Genomic DNA, 21,831 nt, shown 5'->3' on the forward strand with positions numbered 1-21,831 from the left:
TGTTATTTCTGGAAAAAAGGAAGAACCTTTTTGAAATCCTGTAAAACACCATAATTTCTTCTTTTTCATGTGTGTGTAATTTTTTGCTATAATGTAACGCCTGCTGAGTAAACTTTGATCCAAAGAACCATAAATGCGAAGACATTTTTTTCTTTGTGAAGACTTTATCGGTAATTGGCGGTCTGTGGAATGCTAATGGCTGATAGAACCACTCATTGTGTTTTTCTGATTACAGGCTCAAAGATACGAGGCGGCATCTACTATTTATGGGCCACACACACTTTCTGCTTACCTGCAGCTGTTCAGAGGTCTGGCCAAAGCAATTGCAGAGGTGATTAAAGCTTGGTCTTCTGCTGCCGTGTTTGTTTATTCAGTTGCTTTTATGAATTTTATTCACCAGTTTTGTGTCAGTGAAAATAGTGATTCACATTTTTCCACCATACAGAAAGTCATAAGAAAATTACCTATTCAGAATTCAGGGCTGCACAACAGCAGTTTTTACCACTTCTGCCTTCTCATTTTGAATTTTCAGTTTTTGCCTTTTTGTTTTTTTACTCCCTGCCTTCCTGGAGCCATGACTTATTTTTTTATTTTTTCTGTTCATACAGCCGTTTGAGGGACAGTTTTTTTTTTTCTTGGGGACAAGTTGTAATTTCTAATGGCACCATTTAATAATGCATGCAATGAAGTGGTAAATAGGGTGGAATTGTTAAAAAAAACACCACAGTTTTATGGGTTTCATTTCTATGGCGTTCAGGGATGTTCTGGTGGTAATCAATAGAACTGAATGAGGGAGGAACGATTATTCCTCCCCATTCACCTTTCATTGGCCTGTGTAATAGGCCGATGCAAACACATTGGCATTTTTTTGCGGCTTCTTGAGATATAGCATTGAGACAAAACAGCCCCCAGACCAAAGAAGGCTGTACACACCTGGTTTAAATCAAGTACTTTTTTGTTAAAAGGGGTTTCCATTACTTAGATATTGACTACCTATCCTCATTACAGGTCATCGATATCAAATCAGTGGACCTCAAGGGATCAGCTGTTTTGAGCAGTTGTCAGCACCAAAAACTATAGTGTACAGTAGTGTGAGCGGAGCTGCAGTACCCTGGCACGGCCACTAGACTGTAGACGGAAACATGTGCTTCCATCTCCGCCCACTCTACAGTCTCTGGTGCTGCCTGAAAGAGCTGATTGGTGGGGTTGCAGGTTATCGGACCTCCACCACTCCACCAATCTGAAGTTGATGACCTATTCCTATATATTGTTCATCAATATATAAGTACTGGAAACCTATAAACATTTTTTTAAGAATTTTTGTGAATTTTTTCTATTTTATTTTAAAGAAATCCTGAAATCTTGCAGTATTCACTCTCTCAACGTACAGTGTTTTAATTGCTTTCATACTTTCTTTTTCTCTATGTGAATTTTCATGACACAAAGATTCAAAGTACATCAAAGATAGTATATTATACCTGCTCATGCACCCAGGGGCAAATCTGGCATTTCTGGGGTTCCAAGCAAAGTTATGTCTGGGGGGCCCTTGTTGCACCGCTGCGCCCAGCAGCCCACTAAGCCTAACTTTCAGCTTAGCAGTGCAGCCTGGACAATTAAAGGGCCCCTTCCCCGTGCACCCCTGTACAGCCACACTGACTACTCCTGATATCTGGGGCTTGGTTGCCTGGAAGTAAATTTGTGTACCCTCTTGCACAAAATATAACCGTTGTCTTGATTATTCCTTTAAAAGTGCAGACAACATAAACGACAGTGTGAATATTCACCGTTACTTTCTTTTCTAGGACACAGTTGCAGAACTTCCCAAAGGACCAGAGCCGCCATTTTTTAATGAATCTCAGCTCCCTGGTTTCTTCCCTAATATTTTTCCAGATACAGCTCCTACGAACAAAACTTTTGGAAGCGTGCTTGTGGATGTTCAGCCACTGTACTTGCCAGTAAGTCAGGAGCATTGTTTAACTCAAAAGGGTGTTTTCATCTCTGACATTTATGGCATATCCACAGGATATATACAGCTCTAGAAAAAAATCAGAGACCACAGCAATTTCCACATATATGGCAGCCATTCCAATGGGATGTGATGAAGAGGAACATGACGGCCACAATCCATTAAACAAAGCCGAACTCCTTGTCTATAATGTGGACAAGAATAGGACACGTTCTATAATGTGTGCTGTCCGCATCTTTTGTGCCCCCATTGAAGTGAATGGGTCCACATCCGACATGCAAAAAATGCGACAAAAAATGTTTGTGTGCACGAGCCCTAAAAATCAGGGTTATTCCATAAAATATTGATTTCTGGACACTAAGTTGAAATATTAGTAATGTGTTTGGGAGAAATGTTGTCAGTAGTTTATAGAATAAAACAAAACTATTACAATACATACCCATAAATGGCAAAGCTAGAGAAACTGCAAATTCTGCCGTGGTTCCAGAGCTATATATAAAATGATTTATAGACACAAATCCCATTCTGGCTCCTGCATCTAGGCTGAGAGAGTGGACAAGTTTACAGAAACTGCCGAGATCTTCTGGTTATGCCATAAATGTCTTAAAGGGTTTCTGTCACCTGAAAAATGGGTATTTAGCTGGCTGACAGTAGCGATGTGCTAATGTCAGCTGAACATAACTATATTAGTGCCGTCTCACTGCCTAAAGCCGTTACTGAGAAAAACAAACTTTTATAATATGCTAATTAGCTCCTAGAGGCTCTGTTCTCCCACCTCTGGCCAGGCCCTGCTACACTAGATTGACAGGGGCAGGCATCGTTGGTCTCCTACCTCCGGCCCTGTCTGCAGTGTAAATCTCGCGCCATTCAGTATTCGGCGCAGGCGCAGTGAGGAAGCTGGCAGCCAGTGAGCGCCCTTCACTCACTGCGCCTGCGCAGAATACTGAATGGCGCGAGATTTACACTGCAGACAGGGCCGGAGGTAGGAGACCAACGATGCCTGCCCCTGTCAATCTAGTGTAGCAGGGCCTGGCCAGAGGTGGGAGAACAGAGCCTCTAGGAGCTAATTAGCATATTATAAAAGTTTGTTTTTCTCAGTAACGGCTTTAGGCAGTGAGATGGCACTAATATAGTTATGTTCAGCTGACATTAGCACATCGCTAATGTCAGCCAGCTTAATACCCATTTTTCAGGTGACAGAAACCCTTTAAAATATGAATACCCCTTTAATATAGCATTGTGGGAATAGTTTGCTAAAGTCAATGATAATAATAATAATAATAACAATACTAGTACATAACGCTTTACTCTAGCAAATAACAAGATTTTGCCGATAAGAGTGAGATAGGGTTCATGTGACAGCATGGAGACAGCATATTGGTCAGACAGCAACATTTACCTATCCAAAAAAAAAATGAATCTGCAGTTGGTGGCTTACAGAATTTATTTTTTCCACACATCACACTCTGTAATATATACGTACATAAGGAGGTTGTGCAGCATTTTGTGTTTAAGCAGCTAGCTGTACCTGTGGAGAAAACCTTGCTCACCTGCATCCCTCCGCTCCATTACAGCTCCTTGGCTCTCTGCATTGCTGTGCGGGCCCTTGACTGCCAACTTTTGCATGGCCAGGGTCATGTGCACCACTGCAGCCAATAACTGGTCTCAGTGGTGATGTGTCCTCACGTGGCAGGTGACCCATAACTGACGTGCCAATTGGGGACATGTCACTGCTGAGGCCATTCATTGGCTGCCGTGATGCACATGACACCTGTCCATTTAGAAGTTGACTGACAGGGACTGAAAGACCAGTGAAGAGGTCCAGCAGGTAGCTGGACTGGAGCGCGCGGTGTGGGCAAGAATGGCTTTCTCCATAAAGGACAAACCCTTTAAGGGTGTGTAAAGCTTGTATTGGTTCTTTCCTCCTACTTTTATCAGGTCTGGATTATAGAAAGGATGAAAGAGGTAATATCCCAGAAGTTTCCACCACTTAGTGACCTCTGCCTCCCATGTCCTTCAATTTTATTAATTGTCTAACTGTAGCTAATTGTATTAACTCTATATTTAAATATAGCTTAATTATTGTAATGTCCAGAATGTTTCTATTCACTTACTGCAGGCAGTAAAGTGTAGGGGTTGAAATGCAAACGATAAACTATATTCACAACGTATTCGTCATGTACGGGAGAACCATTTGAAATGGCTCCTACAGACAAGTGTATACAACTGTATGCCCCACAGTTACACATGTCTGCTGTTGATAACTGTAAATTTTTTTATGTGGAATGATATTGAAAACTGCAATTGATTATGCTTTTCAGTAAAGTTGGCTTGATGTATCCTTGCCAAAAGGATGCTAAAAGGACAGCCTTTTACCCTACATATGACCATTATAGTCTGTGGTCAAGCCAAAGTCTTTAGAAAGCTGCAGAACTTTAAGTTACATAAAATCAGGAATCCCGCTTAAAATCTCTTTATTTGATGACATTCGCAGGGTGAAGTAGCTTCGGTTACTTTTGTTGCTGGGAACCCCAGAAATTCGGTGATCTATATGGTAGGTAAATTTACAGTTGTGTCATTTAGTTGGAAACCTTAGAGTTGTAAAGCTGTGTAGGTTCTAGGTTAGGCTTGAGCCACATAGGTGTTTGTACTTTGCCAAAATTTCAAATATGAAGATGATTGAATTGGATGTGCTCACAAGTGCATTTTGTTTTTAGGTCTAAAACACGGTGCTGATAACTAGGGGTTCAAAGCTCAATGGGGGGCATTTATAAAATATTTTATGCCACTATTTTTGTAAAAAAAAAATCGCAAATTATGGCACATGCCATATTTTGCCGTAATTTGTGATTTTTTTTAAGCTTCTTGCCACTTTTCTAAAGTTGTGAGAAAAGGGGTGGCGCTCACGTTATAGTTCAAGATTTGAGTTTCTGGCCCACAGAGGAACAGAGATGCACATAATTCATTAAGAGGCATTTGCATTGGTGCACAGGGAGTCAAGGCTGGCATATGGGAATGTCTTGATAAATGTCCCCCAGTATTTATATTATACAGCTCCCAAATCGCCTGCTTTCTATTTGATAGCCACCATTATGGGGGAAGGATTGGTGATTATTGGATAACTGGTGTGGGTCTGACCAATAAGACCTCTACCATTCACCAGAATGGGAAACCTTAGCTCTGTTCCAGAGGCAAGGATGAAATGGCGGTCATCCTGCTGCACCATTCAATGTTAATGGGACTGAAAGAGATGCCGTGTACAGCTCTTGGCTAACTCCATCAGTCCAATAGACATTGGCAGGGCACCTGCATGACCAGACTTAGTACACTAAGGATCCCCTTTCAAGTTGGCAGTGGGTGTAGAACCACTGTGTCTACCAACAGATTGGACTATTCCTAAGAGCGTTATCCTGGCAGTGCCCTGGCTTCCACCCTTTAACTCCTGTACAGGAATCTGGACTTTACTGCAGGGGAACCACCAGGCCACTTCCTCCTTGAGTAGTCTTTGTGTGATTGATAACTGACCTACATGAGTCAGAGATAGCGGTGCAGAGCTCCGAGGGGTCGGCCAAAACATTAGTCAGTGACAGGCCGAGGTCAGTGCAAGCAGATTACTAGCAATCGTATGAACAGTCCGAGGTCAGGGCAGGCACTGAAGTGTCAATATAGAGCTCAGGCACAGGTCAGGCCAGGCAGTGGAGTGTCAGAATCCAGTAAATGGCAGAGGTCAGAACATGGGCAGACTAGCAAGCTAGGAACCTATTGCTCAGGCACCTTCCCAAAGTTAAAGGTTCCTTAAGTACCCCACCGCTGCTAGCCATTGGCTGGTGAAGATTAGGGTGTGCACTGTCCCTTTAAGAGCCAGAGAGAGTGCATGCACGTCCTATGGGCACCAAAGGAGTGTGTCACGGGTAGAGTCGCGGGAATCAAGATAGAGCGGAGGCGCACCCCCTGAGCTGCCACCCGGTCCCCTGTCCCTGCCTACTTGCACCACCCGCCCTAGGTGACGGAGCGCAACTGTGCGACAGTCCCTAACCTACTAAGTGCAAGCAGAGAGAAAGAGACAGCAGTGAAGAGGACAGCCACTGAGAAGTAACAATAAGCGGACAAGACGTAAAACAAAAACGGAAGGCGAGGTGGGTCAACTAGCCGAGGTCAGTCCAGGAGGTCACGTCAGAACAAGGGAAGAGGCAAAGACAAATCCGTAAACAAGCCGAGGTCAAAATCCGAGAGGTAGCATCAAGGTACAGGGAGAAGAGGTGTCAAGATCGAGGTTCAATTCTAGAGGTAGCTTAATAACAATAAAGTACACAGCCTATAGGACGAAAATCACAGGCAACCTGTAGCCAGCAGGCCGCCTGTATTTATAGTGGGGAGTGAGGGTCATATGACGTGGCCAGCGTCACATGACCGACAGACAAACAAGTCGAGCACCGAGTGATCAGCTCGGCGCTCAAGGCAGACCTAGGAGCAGGAAGCCTCCCAGCTAGCAAGGCCGCCCTGGGAACGAGGCCAAACACAGATCTTCCCTCCCCAAGCTAAGCAGCAGGTCTGCGGCTAATGGGAGACCGAGTACGCCTTCGGCGCCCCGTTACAGAGTGGCCTTGCCAGTAAGCACGCTGCAGCCAGCATGGAGGGACAGAGCAAGCCTGGTGGGAAGGGGGATAGGATTTATTGTTCTCCTTTCTTTTGGACAGTACTCCAGGTTCAAGAAAGAAATATGGAGACCTCTCTGCACCTCTGCTATGTGAAACTCATCTAACATTTTTGAGTTGGGCATGAAGCATCTTTTGTGCATAATCATAAGCAGAACAATTATATTGGTTATTAGTAGCACATTGTTGTGAGGAACAAAACCCTGATCTAGTTGACTAATTTACTTGGTGAAGGGCAGTGTATGTGTCTCCACATTTCCTTCATGTAAAGCTTGGTGTACATGAAAAAATGCTTTTTTCACCTCAATCAATGATATTCAGTGTTATGCCACTGAGGGTGGTTGTACATGACACAGGGAGTCTCTCATCCTCCTGTCATGCACCGCCCCCATAGGCCCTGCGCTAGGTATGCGTTTCTTGTTTTGCATGGAGTGTTCCTTTAACTATTAATAATGTTTTCCTCATTGACATTCCAAGGCTAATAATAAAGTTTATCTTTTAGAGTAATGACACTTACTTGAAAGTTGAAAAGTATGAAGATGTAACTGGAGTGTGGCACACGGTATATAATGATGCCTCCTGGGAGACAAGGTGAGTACAGTGTATGTGGCATTTTTCACATAGTTTAATAAATTAAACCAATCCCCTCCTGGATATCCTTTATAATTAGTATCCTGTCCTGCTTCCCTGTGGTGTTAAAGGTGGGTGGGTGAACAATGCAATGAAATCCTACTAGTTTGTTTTCAGATCTATTACTTTAGGGTAACCATCTTGAAGCATAGAAAATCACAGAAAATGGTGTACTACAATGGTAAGTGCAATTGACAATATATGGCTAAACCCTCCCACTGATATTAAAATGAGACTTTTGCCAATATATTTTTATATCAAGAACATACCGGAGCCCACGCACCCCGTCAAGGTCTTTCAATATGGCACGGGACCTAACGCTAACCTATCTATGCCGTATAGGCAATTTCTGATAGGGGCATAAAGTCCGCCACACAGCTAGCAGCTCCTAGTTACCTCCAGCGTGAAATCACACATACAATGGGAGAAGAGAGGAGGCTGTGAGTCCCACCTATAACTGGCTCATGTGACGCAGGCTACCCAGGTGCACCAGAATGTTACCCATAGATCAAAATCAAGGCGCATTCAAACCTGAGCTCGCCCCACCTCTAGGCATACATACAGTGTTTTGCAAAAGTATTTACCCCATTTACTTTTTTCGTATTTTGGTACATTACAGGCTTAAGTTCAATGTTTTGTTAATCTGAATTTTATGTGATGGATCAGAACACAATAGTCTAAGTGGGTGAAGTGAAATGATAAAAATATATAAATAAAACTATTGTTTAGAAATAGAAAACAGAAAATTGGCATGTGCGTATGTATTCACCCCCTTTGTTAGGAAGCCCATAAAAAGCTCTGGTGCAACCAATTACCTTCAGAAGTCACATAATTAGTGAAATGATGTCACCTGTGTGCATTCTAAGTGTCACATGATCTGTCATTACATATACACACCTTTTTTGAAAGGCCCCAGAGGCTGCAACACCTAGGCAAGAGGCACCACTAACCAAACACTGCCATGAAGACCAAGGAACTCTCCAAACAAGTAAGGGACAATGTTGTTGAGAAGTACAAGTCAGGGTTAGGTTATAAAAAAATATCCAAATCTTTGATGATCCCCAGGAGCACTATCAAATCTATCATAACCAAATGGAAAGAACATGGCACAACAGCAAACCTGCCAAGAGACGGCCGCCCACCAAAACTCACGGACTGGCCAAGGGGGGTATTAATCAGAGAGGCAGCACAGAGACCTAAGGTGGAGGAGGAGCTGCAGAGTTCCACAGCAGAGATGGAGTATCTGTACATAGGACAACAGTAAGCCGTACACTCCATAGAATTGGGATTTATGGCAGAGTGGCCAGAAGAAAGCCATTACTTTCAGCTAAAAACTAAAAGGCACGTTGTGAGTTCACGAAAAGGCATGTGGGAGACTCCCAAATGTATGGAGGAAGGTGCTCTGGTCTGATGAGACTAAAATTGAACTTTTTGACCATCAAAGAAACATCTTTGTCTGGCGCAAACCCAACACATCACATCACCCAAAGAACACCATCCCCACAGTGAAACATGTTGGTGGCAGCATCATGCTGTGGGGATGTTTTTCAGCAGCCAGGACTGGGAAACTGGTCAGAGTTGAGGCAAAGATGGATGGTGCTAAATACAGGGATATTCTTGAGCAGAACCTGTATCACTCTGTGCGTGATTTGAGGCTAGGACAGAGGTTCACTTTCCAGCAGGACAATGACCCCAAACACACGGCTAAAGCAACACTTGAGTGGTCTAAGGGGAAACATGTATAGTACAGACCAAAAGTTTGGACACACCTTCTCATTCAAAGAGTTTTCTTTATTTTCATGACTATGAAAATTGTAGATTCACACTGAAGGCATCAAAACTATGAGTTAACACATGTGGAATTATATACATAACAAACAAGTGTGAAACAACTGAAAATATGTAATATTCTAAGTTCTTCAAAGTAGCTACCTTCTGCTTTGATTACTGCTTTGCACACTCTTGGCATTCTCTTGATGAGCTTCAAGAGGTAGTCCCCTGAAATGGTTTTCACTTCACAGGTGTGCCCTGTCAGGTTTAATAAGTGGGATTTCTTGCCTTATAAATGGGGTGGGGACCATCAGTTGCGTTGAGGAGAAGTCAAGTGGATACACAGCTGATAGTCCTACTGAATAGACTGTTGGAATTTGTATTATGGCAAGAAAAAAGCAGCTAAGTAAAGAAAAACGAGTGGCCATCATTACTTTAAGAAATGAAGGTCAGTCAGTCAGCCGAAAAATTGGGAAAACTTTGAAAGTAAGGGCTATTTGACCATGAAGGAGAGTGATGGGGTGCTGCGCCAGATGACCTGGCCTCCACAGTCACCGGACCTGAACCCAATCGAGATGGTTTGGGGTGAGCTGGACCGCAGAGTGAAGGCAAAAGGGCCAGCAAGTGCTAAGCATCTCTGGGAACTCCTTCAAGACTGTTGGAAAACCATTTCAGGGGACTACCTCTTGAAGCTCATCAAGAGAATGCCAAGAGTGTGCAAAGCAGTAATCAAAGCAAAAGGTGGCTACTTTGAAGTACCTAAAATATGACATATTTTCAGTTGTTTCACACTTGTTTGTTATGTATATAATTCCACATGTGTTAATTCATAGTTTTGATGCCTTCATAGTCATGAAAATAAAGAAAACTCTTTGAATGAGAAGGTGTGTCCAAACTTTTGGTCTGTACTGTAAATGTGTTGGAATGGCCTAGTCAAAGCCCAGATCTCAATCCAATAGAAAATCTGTGGTCAGACTTAAAGATTGCTGTTCACAAGTGCAAACCATCCAACTTGAAGGAGGTGGAGCAGTTTTGCAAGGAGGAATGGGCAAAAATCCCAGTAAGATGTGGCAAGCTCATAGAGACTTATCCAAAGCGACTTGGAGCTGTGATTGCCGCAAAAGGTGGCTCTACAAAGTATTGACTTTAGGGGGGTGAATAGTTATTCACATTGAGCAAATCCTGCACATGTGATCCGTTGCTAGCAGCAATCCCCAGCAAATTTGCATACAATAGAGGATGCCGGCAGCGGACCACATGTAGCACATAAACATCCTATCAGAAATTGCCCATACGACATAGGTAGGTTAGAGTTAGGTCCTGTGCCATATTGAGAGACCTTGACAGGGTGCGCGGGCTCCTGTATGTTCTTGATATAAGAATATATTGGCGAAAGTCTCATTTTAATATCAGTGTGAGGGTTTAGCCATATATTGTCAATTGCATTTACCATTGTAGTGCACCATTTTCAGTGACTTTCTATTTCTTATAGGTTCATCCGCACATTTGGCTATCCTGTTTAGGATGTTTTTGTGGTACATGTAGTCTGCTGCGGCATCCTCCATTGTATGCAATTTAGCTGTGCAGGATTTGTTCCCCCGGTTACAAATGCGCAACAGCATATGGGGTTTTGAGCATTTTCTGCCTTTCAAGACCACTTTATTCTGTGATTTTGTAACCATCTTGAAGCATACTTCCAACTTAATGTAAAAATTTACCGTACTTCCTTTAATTCCCTTTGTAAAGTGACCCAGTCTGATCATCCTGCAGGTATACCTCACATGTCCGCAGCAGCCAGAGGTATACTGCTGAGGATAGTGATTGGCTGCAGTGATCACGTGCCATACACCTACACACCAGTGCTGACATTTTATTTATTTTATGCACTTATATAGCGCCACTATATTCTGCAGCATCCTACAGACATTAGCATCCAACTGTCCCCAATGGGGCTATCAGTATTTGGAGTGTGGGAGGAAACCCACACAAACATGGCGAGAACATACAAAAGCCATGAAGATGTTGTCCTTGGTTGGATTCAAACCTAGGATCCCAACGCTTCAAGGCAACAGTTCTAACCACTGAGCCACCATGATGCCCATCTGTAAACAAGCAGCATGCAGATGCCCAAGATTTGAGATTATCTCAGACATGAAATATTAAACAAAAATGGAATACTTTTAATATACCCTCTGAGATGCATAACCTAAACAGGTTTTCCTCACCTCTCAGGAAATAGCCCGTAAATAGCTTGCTGTTTTTTTGTACATTAAAAGCACTTACCCTGAATTTCTATTTCTATAGGTATTACTGGGATAAGGGCACAGGAGGTCAAAGCAATGCTACTATTGAGTGGCACATCCCCTCATCAGCTGGGCCTGGAATCTACAGGATTCGTCACTTTGGACACCGTAAACAACTAATTCCTTCCACCATAAGACCCTACGAAGGAATCTCTTCTGAGTTTGAGATCAGAAGATCTATTAGATGACCTTGTCATTGTTTTTATAATAACGCTGCTTTATGTAAATGATTCAGATGAACTGAGCTTCCCTGTGACACTATAACATAGACATATGAAGTGAGCTATAGATGCAATGCAGTCAGACCTGTATATTTTAGGTGTTTTTTTTCTTTCTTCATCCTTAAACGTGTCTCATCTGCTACTCCTCCTGCTGTTTCACCATAACACTGAGTGAGAGACTGCAGCTGCATCTCCCTCTTCCCCTTCCTCCATTACTTACTATATTACAGATTTTTTATTTTGACTGCAAGGGAGTTGAGGGGTTTAGTGAATTCACATTTATGCAAAACATATATATATATATATATATATATATATATATAGTTGAAGAACTCGACCAAGGAATATCTGGGAGATTGCTGACCAGGTTGCTTCTTTCGTTTTGAAAAGGACTTTTGCAAAATGAGAAATCAAATCTAATTGGTTGATTAGTAGATCCGTCACTTCTCTTCCATGTTGTTTAAGAAAACACCCACCATGAGATATCATCATAAATCAAAATTGGGGAAGTTTTGATGTTCTGAAATATGTTGATGTGCTAATAAAAACTTGGGTATTATTTTGTCTGTGTTTTGTAAGGTTCTGTTCACATTAGCATTAACAATCTCTATTGGGGGTTTCTTCCGGGCATCTGTCAGTTTTGACCGCAAAAATAGTGCAGCATTTTTCTTACTTTCAAAATGACCTCAATTCTAACAGATTCCATTATAAGTCAAGGAGGTCTGACGGTCAGTGTTTGAATCCTTCATGTTATGGTACTGGAAACCATGATGCCAGAGAACAAACCCTAATTAAAAAAAAAAGATTTGAGAAAAAGATTAAATAAAATGTTGTGCAAAAGGGAAACCTTTTTTGTTTGTTTGTCAAAGTAACACATTTATAATAATATAACTAGATGAAGACCAATGAGCTCCATGCAAACAGATTTTACAACTTTCATTGAATTCAGTGGTAACTATAAATTCCTATGCGCTGAACTGTCCCTAGTGGTGACTGCAGGGAGCCAGTTTTATAATATACTGTCAAGAAAAACAGGAGATTTGGAGCTGTATGATGATTGTATTGATTAATATGAGTTTCAGACTGAGCAACAAATTTAGAAAGCACTCTTTCCAACATAGAAGTCAGGGACAATGAGCAAAAGTGTGACTTTTTTATTAGAAGATTCCTCCGTGTATAAAGAAAACTCATCAGAGATCGCAAGCACAATCAATCACAATACCATATGTTTTAATGTGAATTTGACGATTTGAGAATAAATAGGCTTAACAGGCTTAGTGATAAAAATATATTTGCTAAGTGTGATTAAATATAAGGTAAAACAGACAAATCACATACAGAGTAGTAAAACGTCAATAATAATTACTGGCCTACACATACAATATGAAGGGGGAAACGAGTCCGCCATGTCAGATCACCTGGCTGACACCCCATGGTCATACAAGAGATAGGGCTCGTTCACACGAACGTTTTTAGCGTTCCGTATACAGGCCGTTTTTACATTCCGTATACGGTCTGTATACGGAACCATTCATTTCAATGGGTCCGCAAAAACTCCATGTGCTGTCCGCGTCCGTTGCTCCGTTCCGTGACCCCGCAAAAAATTATGAGACATGTCCTATTCTTGTCCGTTTTGCAGACAAGAATCGGCATTTCTATAATGGGCCTCCTGTTCCGCTCCGCAAATTGCGGAAGGCACACGGACGGCATCCGTTTTTTTGCGGACCGCAAAAAACGGCACGGTCATGTGCATAAGCCCCTAGGGATAGTGTTTCAATCAACATCCTACCTGGATAATGTTCCTCAATGGAGTGCCAATTGAGTATCTCAAGTTTATGCCCTTCAGCTCCCCCTCCCAAGGATGTCCAGTGTGCAGCACGCATGTCTCTCACATAACCACACAGGAATTTGTCTTTCAGCACAATGGGGTTGGGGGGATTGTGTATGTTTTCTAACTATCATTACACAGAATATAGAAGTTAATATAAAAGGGAACTGAATTAAAGGGGACAGAACCAATCAGTCCTTCATTATTTGTGTAAAATAACCGTACAACACACCATGTCTAATAGATTGTATTACCAAACAACACATAAATAGTATAAAATAATTAGCTGTAAGAAAGCACAATGGAAGAATAGTATAATTGTACAATAAAACCATTATATCTCTCAGGGCTCATCCACACAACCATATGGACTCCGTGCCCATGTTGCGAACCACTAATGCACAGGCACCGGCCGCGAGAATCCATTGAGGTGTGGACCCATTGACTTGAATGGATCAGAGATCCACAAAATATGGCAAAAGATAGGACATGTCTTTTGCGGTGCAGAAGCACGGACCCCAAAGCCCACAGAAGAGCTTCAGAATCTTTCTAAGGGGCTTCCGATCCGTGCCTCAGCTCCGCAAAAGATAGGATAGGTCTTATCTTTTGATGTATCTTGTGGATCGCAGACTCATTCAAGTCAATGGGTCCGCATCCGCAGCACAGATTGCACACAGCCAGTGCCCGTATATATTGTGGACCAGCCATTTATGGTCCGCAATACGGGCACGGAGCCCTTACAGTCATCTGAATGAGCCCCCATACACTTCTATAAGAGGTTCACCCCCAACCAAACTAGAATTTTTGGGCTGGGAATTCATTTTAACACTTTCTTTTAAAAGTCTTAAGGCTTTGCAGTTTTATTTTTATCTTCTATGATAAATAAACCATGGTCTCTTCACGTCATTTTCTGTAACATGAAAGAAATTTTACCTAGGAAAGTTATATTTCATATATTTGTTTTTTCCAGTGACCCAGATTCCTGGTCATCTATCATGTATGAAAGTAATTCAACTGAATTATGTTATCGGGCAAAGTTGCTGAGAGCATTTAGTGGCTGTACGGTTCTATATTAGGAATGTAGTCAAAACTGCCACATTGAATGGGCCAGATTTCTGAAAACTTGAGACTTATTTAAGAAAAAAACCCTTCTGCGCAAAGAATTGTGGAATAGTGACATTTTTAAGGGAATGTGTCATCAGAAGATGACCTATTGTTTAAATCACGTTTTTATGTCAAACATTTTTAAAGGGTGTCTACCACCTCATTTGGACCTAATTAGCTGCTCTACCTAACCATGCTATTCTAAGACCTTTGTGTGCAGCCGTTACACTAAAAAAACCAACTTTTATTGCTATGCAAATGAGCCTCTAGGTGCTATGGGGCGTCTTTTCAGCACCTAGAGGCTCCGTCTACTCACCCTGTATTCCGCCCCGCTCGTCCGTCAAGCCCGCCCATCTCCTCTAGATTGCCAGCCTCCATCCCATCCATCGGTCGAATTCTCGGGCCTGCGCCGTGTGCGTCTGTATTCGGCGCAGGCGCAGTGTCTGTCTGACTGCTCCCTGCGCCGGCATCTCCACTGCACCTGCGCCCATTACCTCAGAGTGCTCCGAGGAACAGACGACGCCCGGCTGGTCAGACAGTTACTGCGCCTGCGCCGAATACAGACGCACACGGCGCAGGCGCGAGAATTCGGCCGATGGATGAGATGGAGGCTGGCAATCTAGAGGAGATGGGCGGGCTTGACGGACGAGCGGGGCGGAATACAGGGTGAGTAGACGGAGCCTCTAGGTGCTGAAAAGACGCCCCATAGCACCTAGAGGCTCATTTGCATAGCAATAAAAGTTGGTTTTTTAGGGTAACCGCTGCAGAGAAAGGAATTACAATAGCATGGTTAGGTAGAGCAGACACTAGCAGATCGCTAGTGTCTGACAGCTAATTAGGTCCAAATGAGGTGGTAGAAACCCTTTAAAGAATTTTTGATGATGTTATTTTTAACTTTCCATGTCAATATCTCTATTTAAACAAAAAAACATAAAATCCTGCAGTTTTTGCACTGGCCCCTTAGCCTAATAATAGGTGCCATTTCTTGGTCTGTACAGATCACTTTACTGCTTATCATTACAGGCAGGATTAGATTTACAAACAGCACCCCTTTATACAGACAACACAGGACCCACCATTCACAGTAGGTGATATCAGAGCTTATCAGCTCCCTCCTGACCTCTGCACAGGTCACTGAGCAGCCTAGAAAACTCCCCCTTAGAAGTCAATGAAGTCCATTCCTGACCATTGTGTCTATGGCCCATGGGGCTGCCGTAAAGCAATTTTCTTAATGCTTTCTAAATGCTGTTAAGAACAGCTCAGGCAAGATGGCCGCCCCAATAATCCTGTTCAGGAAATAGAATTAAATAATTTACAATCAGAATATAAAAACATTGTAAAAAAGGAAATGTGCCGCTATCTGGTTTTAAATGGCTGAAAAGAAATTCGGTGACAGATTTCCTTTGAATAGGAAAGTTTGATATCTCAAAAAGTTACAATCATGGAGTTTATGAAACCTGCCACTCAGTAGATGCCCATACCCTTTGGATCAGGCTTTGACCATGTTTGCATTAGATTCCTTCTAAGTAGCATAATCCTTGAAAGCATACAAAAGAAAATTTCACATGCATAATTATTATTATTATTATTATTTATTATTAAAGCGCCATTCATTCCATAGCGCTGTACATGTGATAAGCGGTGCACATACATAATACAGACAATTGCACTAATCATAAACAAGACAAGTTACAAACTGGTACAAAAGGAGAGAGGGCCCTGCCCGTGAGGGCTTACAATCTACATGGTATGGGAGAAGGACACAGTAGGTGCGAGTTAAGTTGGTCATGGTCGGTATAGAGGCAGCAGGGTCACTGGTTGTAGGCTTGTCTGAAGAGGTGGGTTTTCAGGTTTCTTTTGAAGGATTCCAATGTAGGTGAGAGTCTGATATGTTGGGGTAGCGAGTTCCAGAGTATGGGGGATGCACGGGAGAAATCTTGGAGTCGATTGTGGGAAGAGGCGATAAGAGGAGAGGAGAGAAGGAGGTCTTGTGAGGATCGGAGAGTGCGTGTGGGGATGTATCGGGACAGGTTATGGACGGCCTTGTATGTATTTGTTAGTACTTTGAAGTGAATTCGCTGGGCAATGGGGAGCCAGTGAAGGGATTGGCAGAGGGGAGAGGCAGAGGAGTAATAGGGTGAGAGGTGGATTAGTCGGGCAGAAGAGTTGAGGATAGATTGGAGGGGTGCGAGAGTGCTAGATGGAAGGCCACAGAGGAGAATGTTGCAGTAGTCTAGGCGGGAGATAATGAGGGCATGTACAAGAATTTTCGCAGAGTCAAAGTTAAGGAAAGCACGTATGCGGGAGATGTTTTTGAGTTGGAGGCGGCAGGTGGTGGAAAGAGCTTGGATTTGCGGTCGGAAGGAAAGTGCAGAATCAAAGGTCACTCCAAGGCAGCGGACTTTGTTGACCGGGGAGAGTGTGCAGCCATTGATCATGATAGATAGGTCTGCTGAGGGGGTTGAACAAGATGGGGGAAAGATTATAAATTCTGTCTTATCCATGTTAAGTTTTAGAAAGCGAGAGGCGAAGAAGGATGATATAGAAGATAGACATTGTGGGATTCGTGATAGTAAGGTGGTGATGTCTGGACCAGAGAGGTAGATTTGTGTGTCGTCAGCGTAGGAGTGATACTGAAAGCCATGGGACTCTATGAGCTGTCCCAGGCCAAAAGTGTAGATAGAGAAGAGCAGGGGTCCTAGGACAGAGCCTTGCGGGACACCAACAGAGAGGGAATGAGACGAGGAGGTGGTGCGAGAGTGGGAGACGCTAAACGTCCGGTCTGTGAGGTATGATGTGATCCAGAAGAGGGCCAGGTCGGTGATGCCAAGAGATGAGAGAGTTTGCAACAGAATGGAGTGGTCAACAGTGTCAAAGGCAGAGGACAGGTCAAGGAGAAGGAGGACAGAGTATTGTTTCTTGGTTTTGGCTGTCAGCAGGTCATTGGTGACTTTGGTAAGGGCAGTCTCGGTCGAGTGGTGGGGTCGGAAGCCAGATTGTAGGCGGTCAAAGAGGGAGCAGGAGGAGAGGTGGGAGGACAGTTCTGAATGGACATGTTGTTCAAGTAGCTTTGAGGAATACGGAAGAAGTGATATGGGGCGATAACTGGACAAGGAAGATGGGTCAACTGAGGGCTTTTTGAGGATGGGTGTAATGGTAGCATGTTTAAAAGCAGAGGGGAAGACACCAGAGTTGAGTGATAGGTTGAAGAGATGAGTTAGGGTTGGGATAAACACTGTGGTGAGGTTAGGGATGAGGCGGGATGGGATTGGGTCAAGTGCACAGGTGGTCAGATGAGATTTGGAGAGTAGAGTGGAGAGTTTTTCTTCTGTAATGGTGGAGAAGCAGGTTTTGGGAAAAGAGGACCTGTGTAGAGGGTCTGTGGGGACTGTGTAGTGAAGCTTTCCCTGATGTTGACTATCTTTTGTTTGAAGTATTTGGCAAAGTCCTCAGCTGAGAAGAGAGGAGAGGGTGGGGGTGCTGGGGGACGGAGAAGGGAGTTAAAAGTGCTAAAAAGTTGTTTAGGGCTGTGGGCCAGGGAAGATATGAGAGATGAGAAGTAGGCCTGTTTTGCATCAGCGAGTGAGTATTTAAATATGAGGAGGGATTGCTTGTATGCGGTGAAATGATCTTTAGAATGGGATTTCTTCCATCGCCGCTCAGCAGCCCTGGAAGCTTGTCTGAGTTTTTTGGTCAGGTTGGTGTGCCAGGGTTGTCTGTTGATTTTTCGGGTTTTGTTGTGTGTGAGGGGGCAACAGTGTCCAGAGCTGTACTTATTGTGTTGTTATATAGGGTGGTAGCAGCTTCTGGGTCTTGGAGGGAGCATATGGTAGAGAGTTAGAGAAGAGAGTCAGAAAGCAAGCAAAAGTCGAGATGTTTAAGGTTCCTGCGGGGGTGTGTTAGTGTGTGGACCGGGGGAGCAGCAGAAGAGACCAGTGAAGAGAAGGTGAGTAGGTTGTGGTCGGATAGGGGGAGAGGCGAATTAGAAAGGTTAGATAGGGAGCAGAGGCGGGTAAAGATCAGATCCAGAGTGTGACCATCTCTGTGGGTGGGAGCCGAAGACCACTGTGATAGGCCGAAGGAGGAAGAGAGCGATAAGAGTTTAGAGGCGGCCGAGTGGCATGTGTCAATAGGGATGTTGAAGTCACCCATGATGATCGTGGGGATGTCGGCAGAAAGAAAGTGTAGTAGCCAGGTGTTAAAGTGGTCAAGAAAGATGGTGGCTGGGCCTGGAGGGCGGTAAATGACGGCTACTTGAAGGTTAGAGGGAGAGTAGATGCGAACAGAGTGTACTTCAAATGAGGTGAGCGTAATGGAGGGTGGCAGTGGAATTGGGCTGTAGGAGCAGGTGTCTGATAGGAGAGGACCAACTCCTCCACTAGGTTTGCAGCCGGGCGGGGGGTGTGAGTGAATTGAAATCCACTATAAGAGAGTGCAGCAGGGGAGGAGGTGTCAGAGGGTGTCAGCCATGTTTCTGTGAGACCCAGAAAGGAAAGCTTTTGAGAGATGAACAGTTCATGAATGTATGACAGTTTGTTACAGACAGAGCGCGCGTTCCATAATGCTCCTGCAAGAGGAACCAAAGGAGCAGGGGTCAGAGGAATAGTTATTAGGTTTAAGGGGTTGCAGAAATTTGTAGAAGGAGATTTGTAGTGGGACATGGAGGTGATAGTGGGGATTTGCTGAGGGGGTCCAGGGTTTGGAGAGATATCACCAGCAGTAAGGAGAAGCAGAGAAAGTGTTAATAGATGAGAATAAGAGAGGGCATGAGGCGTGTGTTTGGGAAGGAAGTGTTTTATGTTGGCAAACAGGTTTGTGCAAGCGATCAGATGAGAAGGTAAAATGTAGGAAGAGATGAATAGTTCCTTGGTGGGTGAATGGATGTGGGGGTATTTCAGGAGGTGTTGGAAAAGTGGGAAGAGTAAGAGGAAAAATTGAAACATTGTTTGCATTAACTAATGTCTGTAATTACCTGTGATCCCCTTCTGGTCCAATTCTGGTATAATTCAGTCTGTGCACTTAAAAGTGGCACTTGAGAGATGTGGCATTTGGAAAGACCATGGTCTGAAAGACCTAGGACCTTAGATTTATACCACTCAGTGTTCATCTAGGTGCTGGCTGAGTTTACAGTGGACGGCACCTGAACTGAACACTGACCCAAATGGGTATCTTCACGAGAGGTTTCCGCAAGGACCACTAGTCCATTCTGAGCGAATGGCAGCACGTTCTATGTTTGTCTGTTTTTCCCTCAATGTCTCATTTTTTCAAACAAATGGGTCTACAGGAAAATGAGTTGCACGTGGACGTGTCTGTGTGCAGTCCATTTTAAAACCTGTCCACATTCATTTTTGGAACACAGTCTGTCTGAAAGAGGCCTTAGGGTATGGCCACATGGTCAGGTTTTCTGATGAAGTTTAGGTAGCGAAAACCATAAGGCCCCTTTCAGGCAAGCGAGTGTCACGCTTCGGACTCGCAGCGCAATACCCATCCTGAATTACCAGTACTGCTGGGGTCGCAAAGCATTATATTGATTTATGATGCTATGTAACACTTATAATGCTGTCAGTGTTATCTAATACATCCCAGACCTCTAAGGGTTAAATAGCATCATAAATCAATATAATGCTATGCGACCAGGCTCGGACTAGCCCATAGGGACACAAGGGAATCCCCCTGTGGGCCCCTGAGCAAGGTGGGCAGCTAGTCTACTATCTCCTGCACATAACACAGTAGATTTACTGCACTACATACATATATTCAATGTACAGCACTTCAACCAGCCTATGTTCATAAAAAAAACTTGTAAGATTATTTATTATATTTGAATTTATCCATATGGTGGGCCCCAAAAATCAATTTTACTGGTGGGCCCTAGGTACCCCAGTCCGACACTGTATGCGACCCCGGCAGTGCTGGAAGTTCAGGACGGGTGCTGTGCTGTGAGTCCAAAGACACTCGCTCGTCTGAAAGGGGCCTTAGTGAATTCAAAAAAGAAGCACCCGTCCTTTATACTTTTTCTCCTTTTATGATCCATTAATGATTTTGGCTTCCAAAACTACGTGCAGAAACCTGACCGTGTGGCCGTACACTTACAGTTTGATGTACTGACCATGCATGCTGTATATTTACCTATATATGCATTTTGGCTGCACTTTCTGTTACATTTTGTAGGGATTTATTTAAGTAGGTGGCATATAGTTATTGTTTTTATATGTACAAGGCTACTTTAGATTCATTTCTTTATTCTCCATTTGAGTCAGGGTTCATGCTCTCTGCAAAACACAGATGCCAACTGAGGAACACAACGGGTCACCTATAATAGAAATGCCTATTCTTGTCTGAAAAGTGGACAAGAATAGGACATGTTCTGTTTTTTTTGCGGTCCCACGGAATGGAAAAATGGATGTGGACAGCACATGGAGTCCACATCCTGCAAAAAATGCGCTCTGATGTGGGATCAATTGCAGCGTGCCGGACTGCAGGGGAAAAAACGTGAGGCTCACGGTGGGCCGATGGGGGTAGTAGTTCATTTGAACTCATGGTTAGCAGATGCCTCGCTGGGTCAGCAGTGCAGTGGATGGGAAGACAGCACGAAATCCTCCGGGGCACTCTCTGTTGCAAGGAACACCAGCTAGATGTTGGTTGAGGTGCCCTTGATGGTGGTGATGTTTAGGGTATTTGTGGCTGGGCCCCTGGTTCGTGACCCCAACACCGTTAGGTGCAAATGCTGAGAGTAGTAGTTATATTAATGAGGAATCAGTCATTGTAAACCAGTTGAACATTTACTGAAGATCAATAGTCTCTGGACAGTCGGTTCATCAATAGACAGTTTTTGTATGCATAAAAATTTCAATGGAATCCTATTATCTGGTAATGGCAAATGTATTCGAGGAATTGTCCTTTTAGGAGTAGACTCTTGGCAGGAAAGGATCCTGGTAGAAATCCTATGTTTCCTTCACAGCACACTGGCACTAAAGATGGTAATAATTATTTATCTAGGAGTTTTCCTTTAGGGGCATCCCCCTCACGGCAGGCAAACACATCTAACTTCATTATTTGCCAGGAAACTCTTCTAGAAAGGATTTTATGTTTTCTCACTACCACCCGGAAGGTTAAGTTAGTGATAAGGACAATTTGGCCTAAATTGTCTGGTTGTGTTCAGGCACTCTGAAAGCTTCTCCTGATCACTGGTGCTAATGAGGTCCATAAGCCTTAGTTAGCTGTTACCCGCAATAGTCTCCTTGCATCTCTGTGTATAGACTCACTGTCTGGTGCTGGTCTTCTGTAGATATCTTCTCTAGGCTTGATCAGGGTCCAGAGAAAAGTACAGCAGTTACATGGTGGCTTCAGTCTG

At 43.5% G+C, this 21,831-nt stretch overlaps 1 protein-coding gene across 1 annotated transcript in view; it reads left to right on the forward strand.

The window, feature by feature from the left end:
* Nucleotides 1-11,512, forward strand: part of ASAH2 (N-acylsphingosine amidohydrolase 2) — an 84,430-nt gene extending 72,918 nt beyond the window's left edge. Inside the window, exons 16-20 of the mRNA XM_040438310.1 lie at nt 236-331; nt 1,803-1,955; nt 4,461-4,520; nt 7,124-7,212; nt 11,326-11,512. Coding sequence (XP_040294244.1) covers nt 236-331; nt 1,803-1,955; nt 4,461-4,520; nt 7,124-7,212; nt 11,326-11,512 — 585 coding nt within the window. The remainder of the gene's footprint in view (nt 1-235; nt 332-1,802; nt 1,956-4,460; nt 4,521-7,123; nt 7,213-11,325) is intronic.
* The last annotated feature ends 10,319 nt before the right edge of the window (nt 11,513-21,831 follow it).

The sequence above is a fragment of the Bufo bufo genome, chromosome 6, assembly GCF_905171765.1.
Source record: "Bufo bufo chromosome 6, aBufBuf1.1, whole genome shotgun sequence".
NCBI lineage: Eukaryota > Metazoa > Chordata > Amphibia > Anura > Bufonidae > Bufo > Bufo bufo.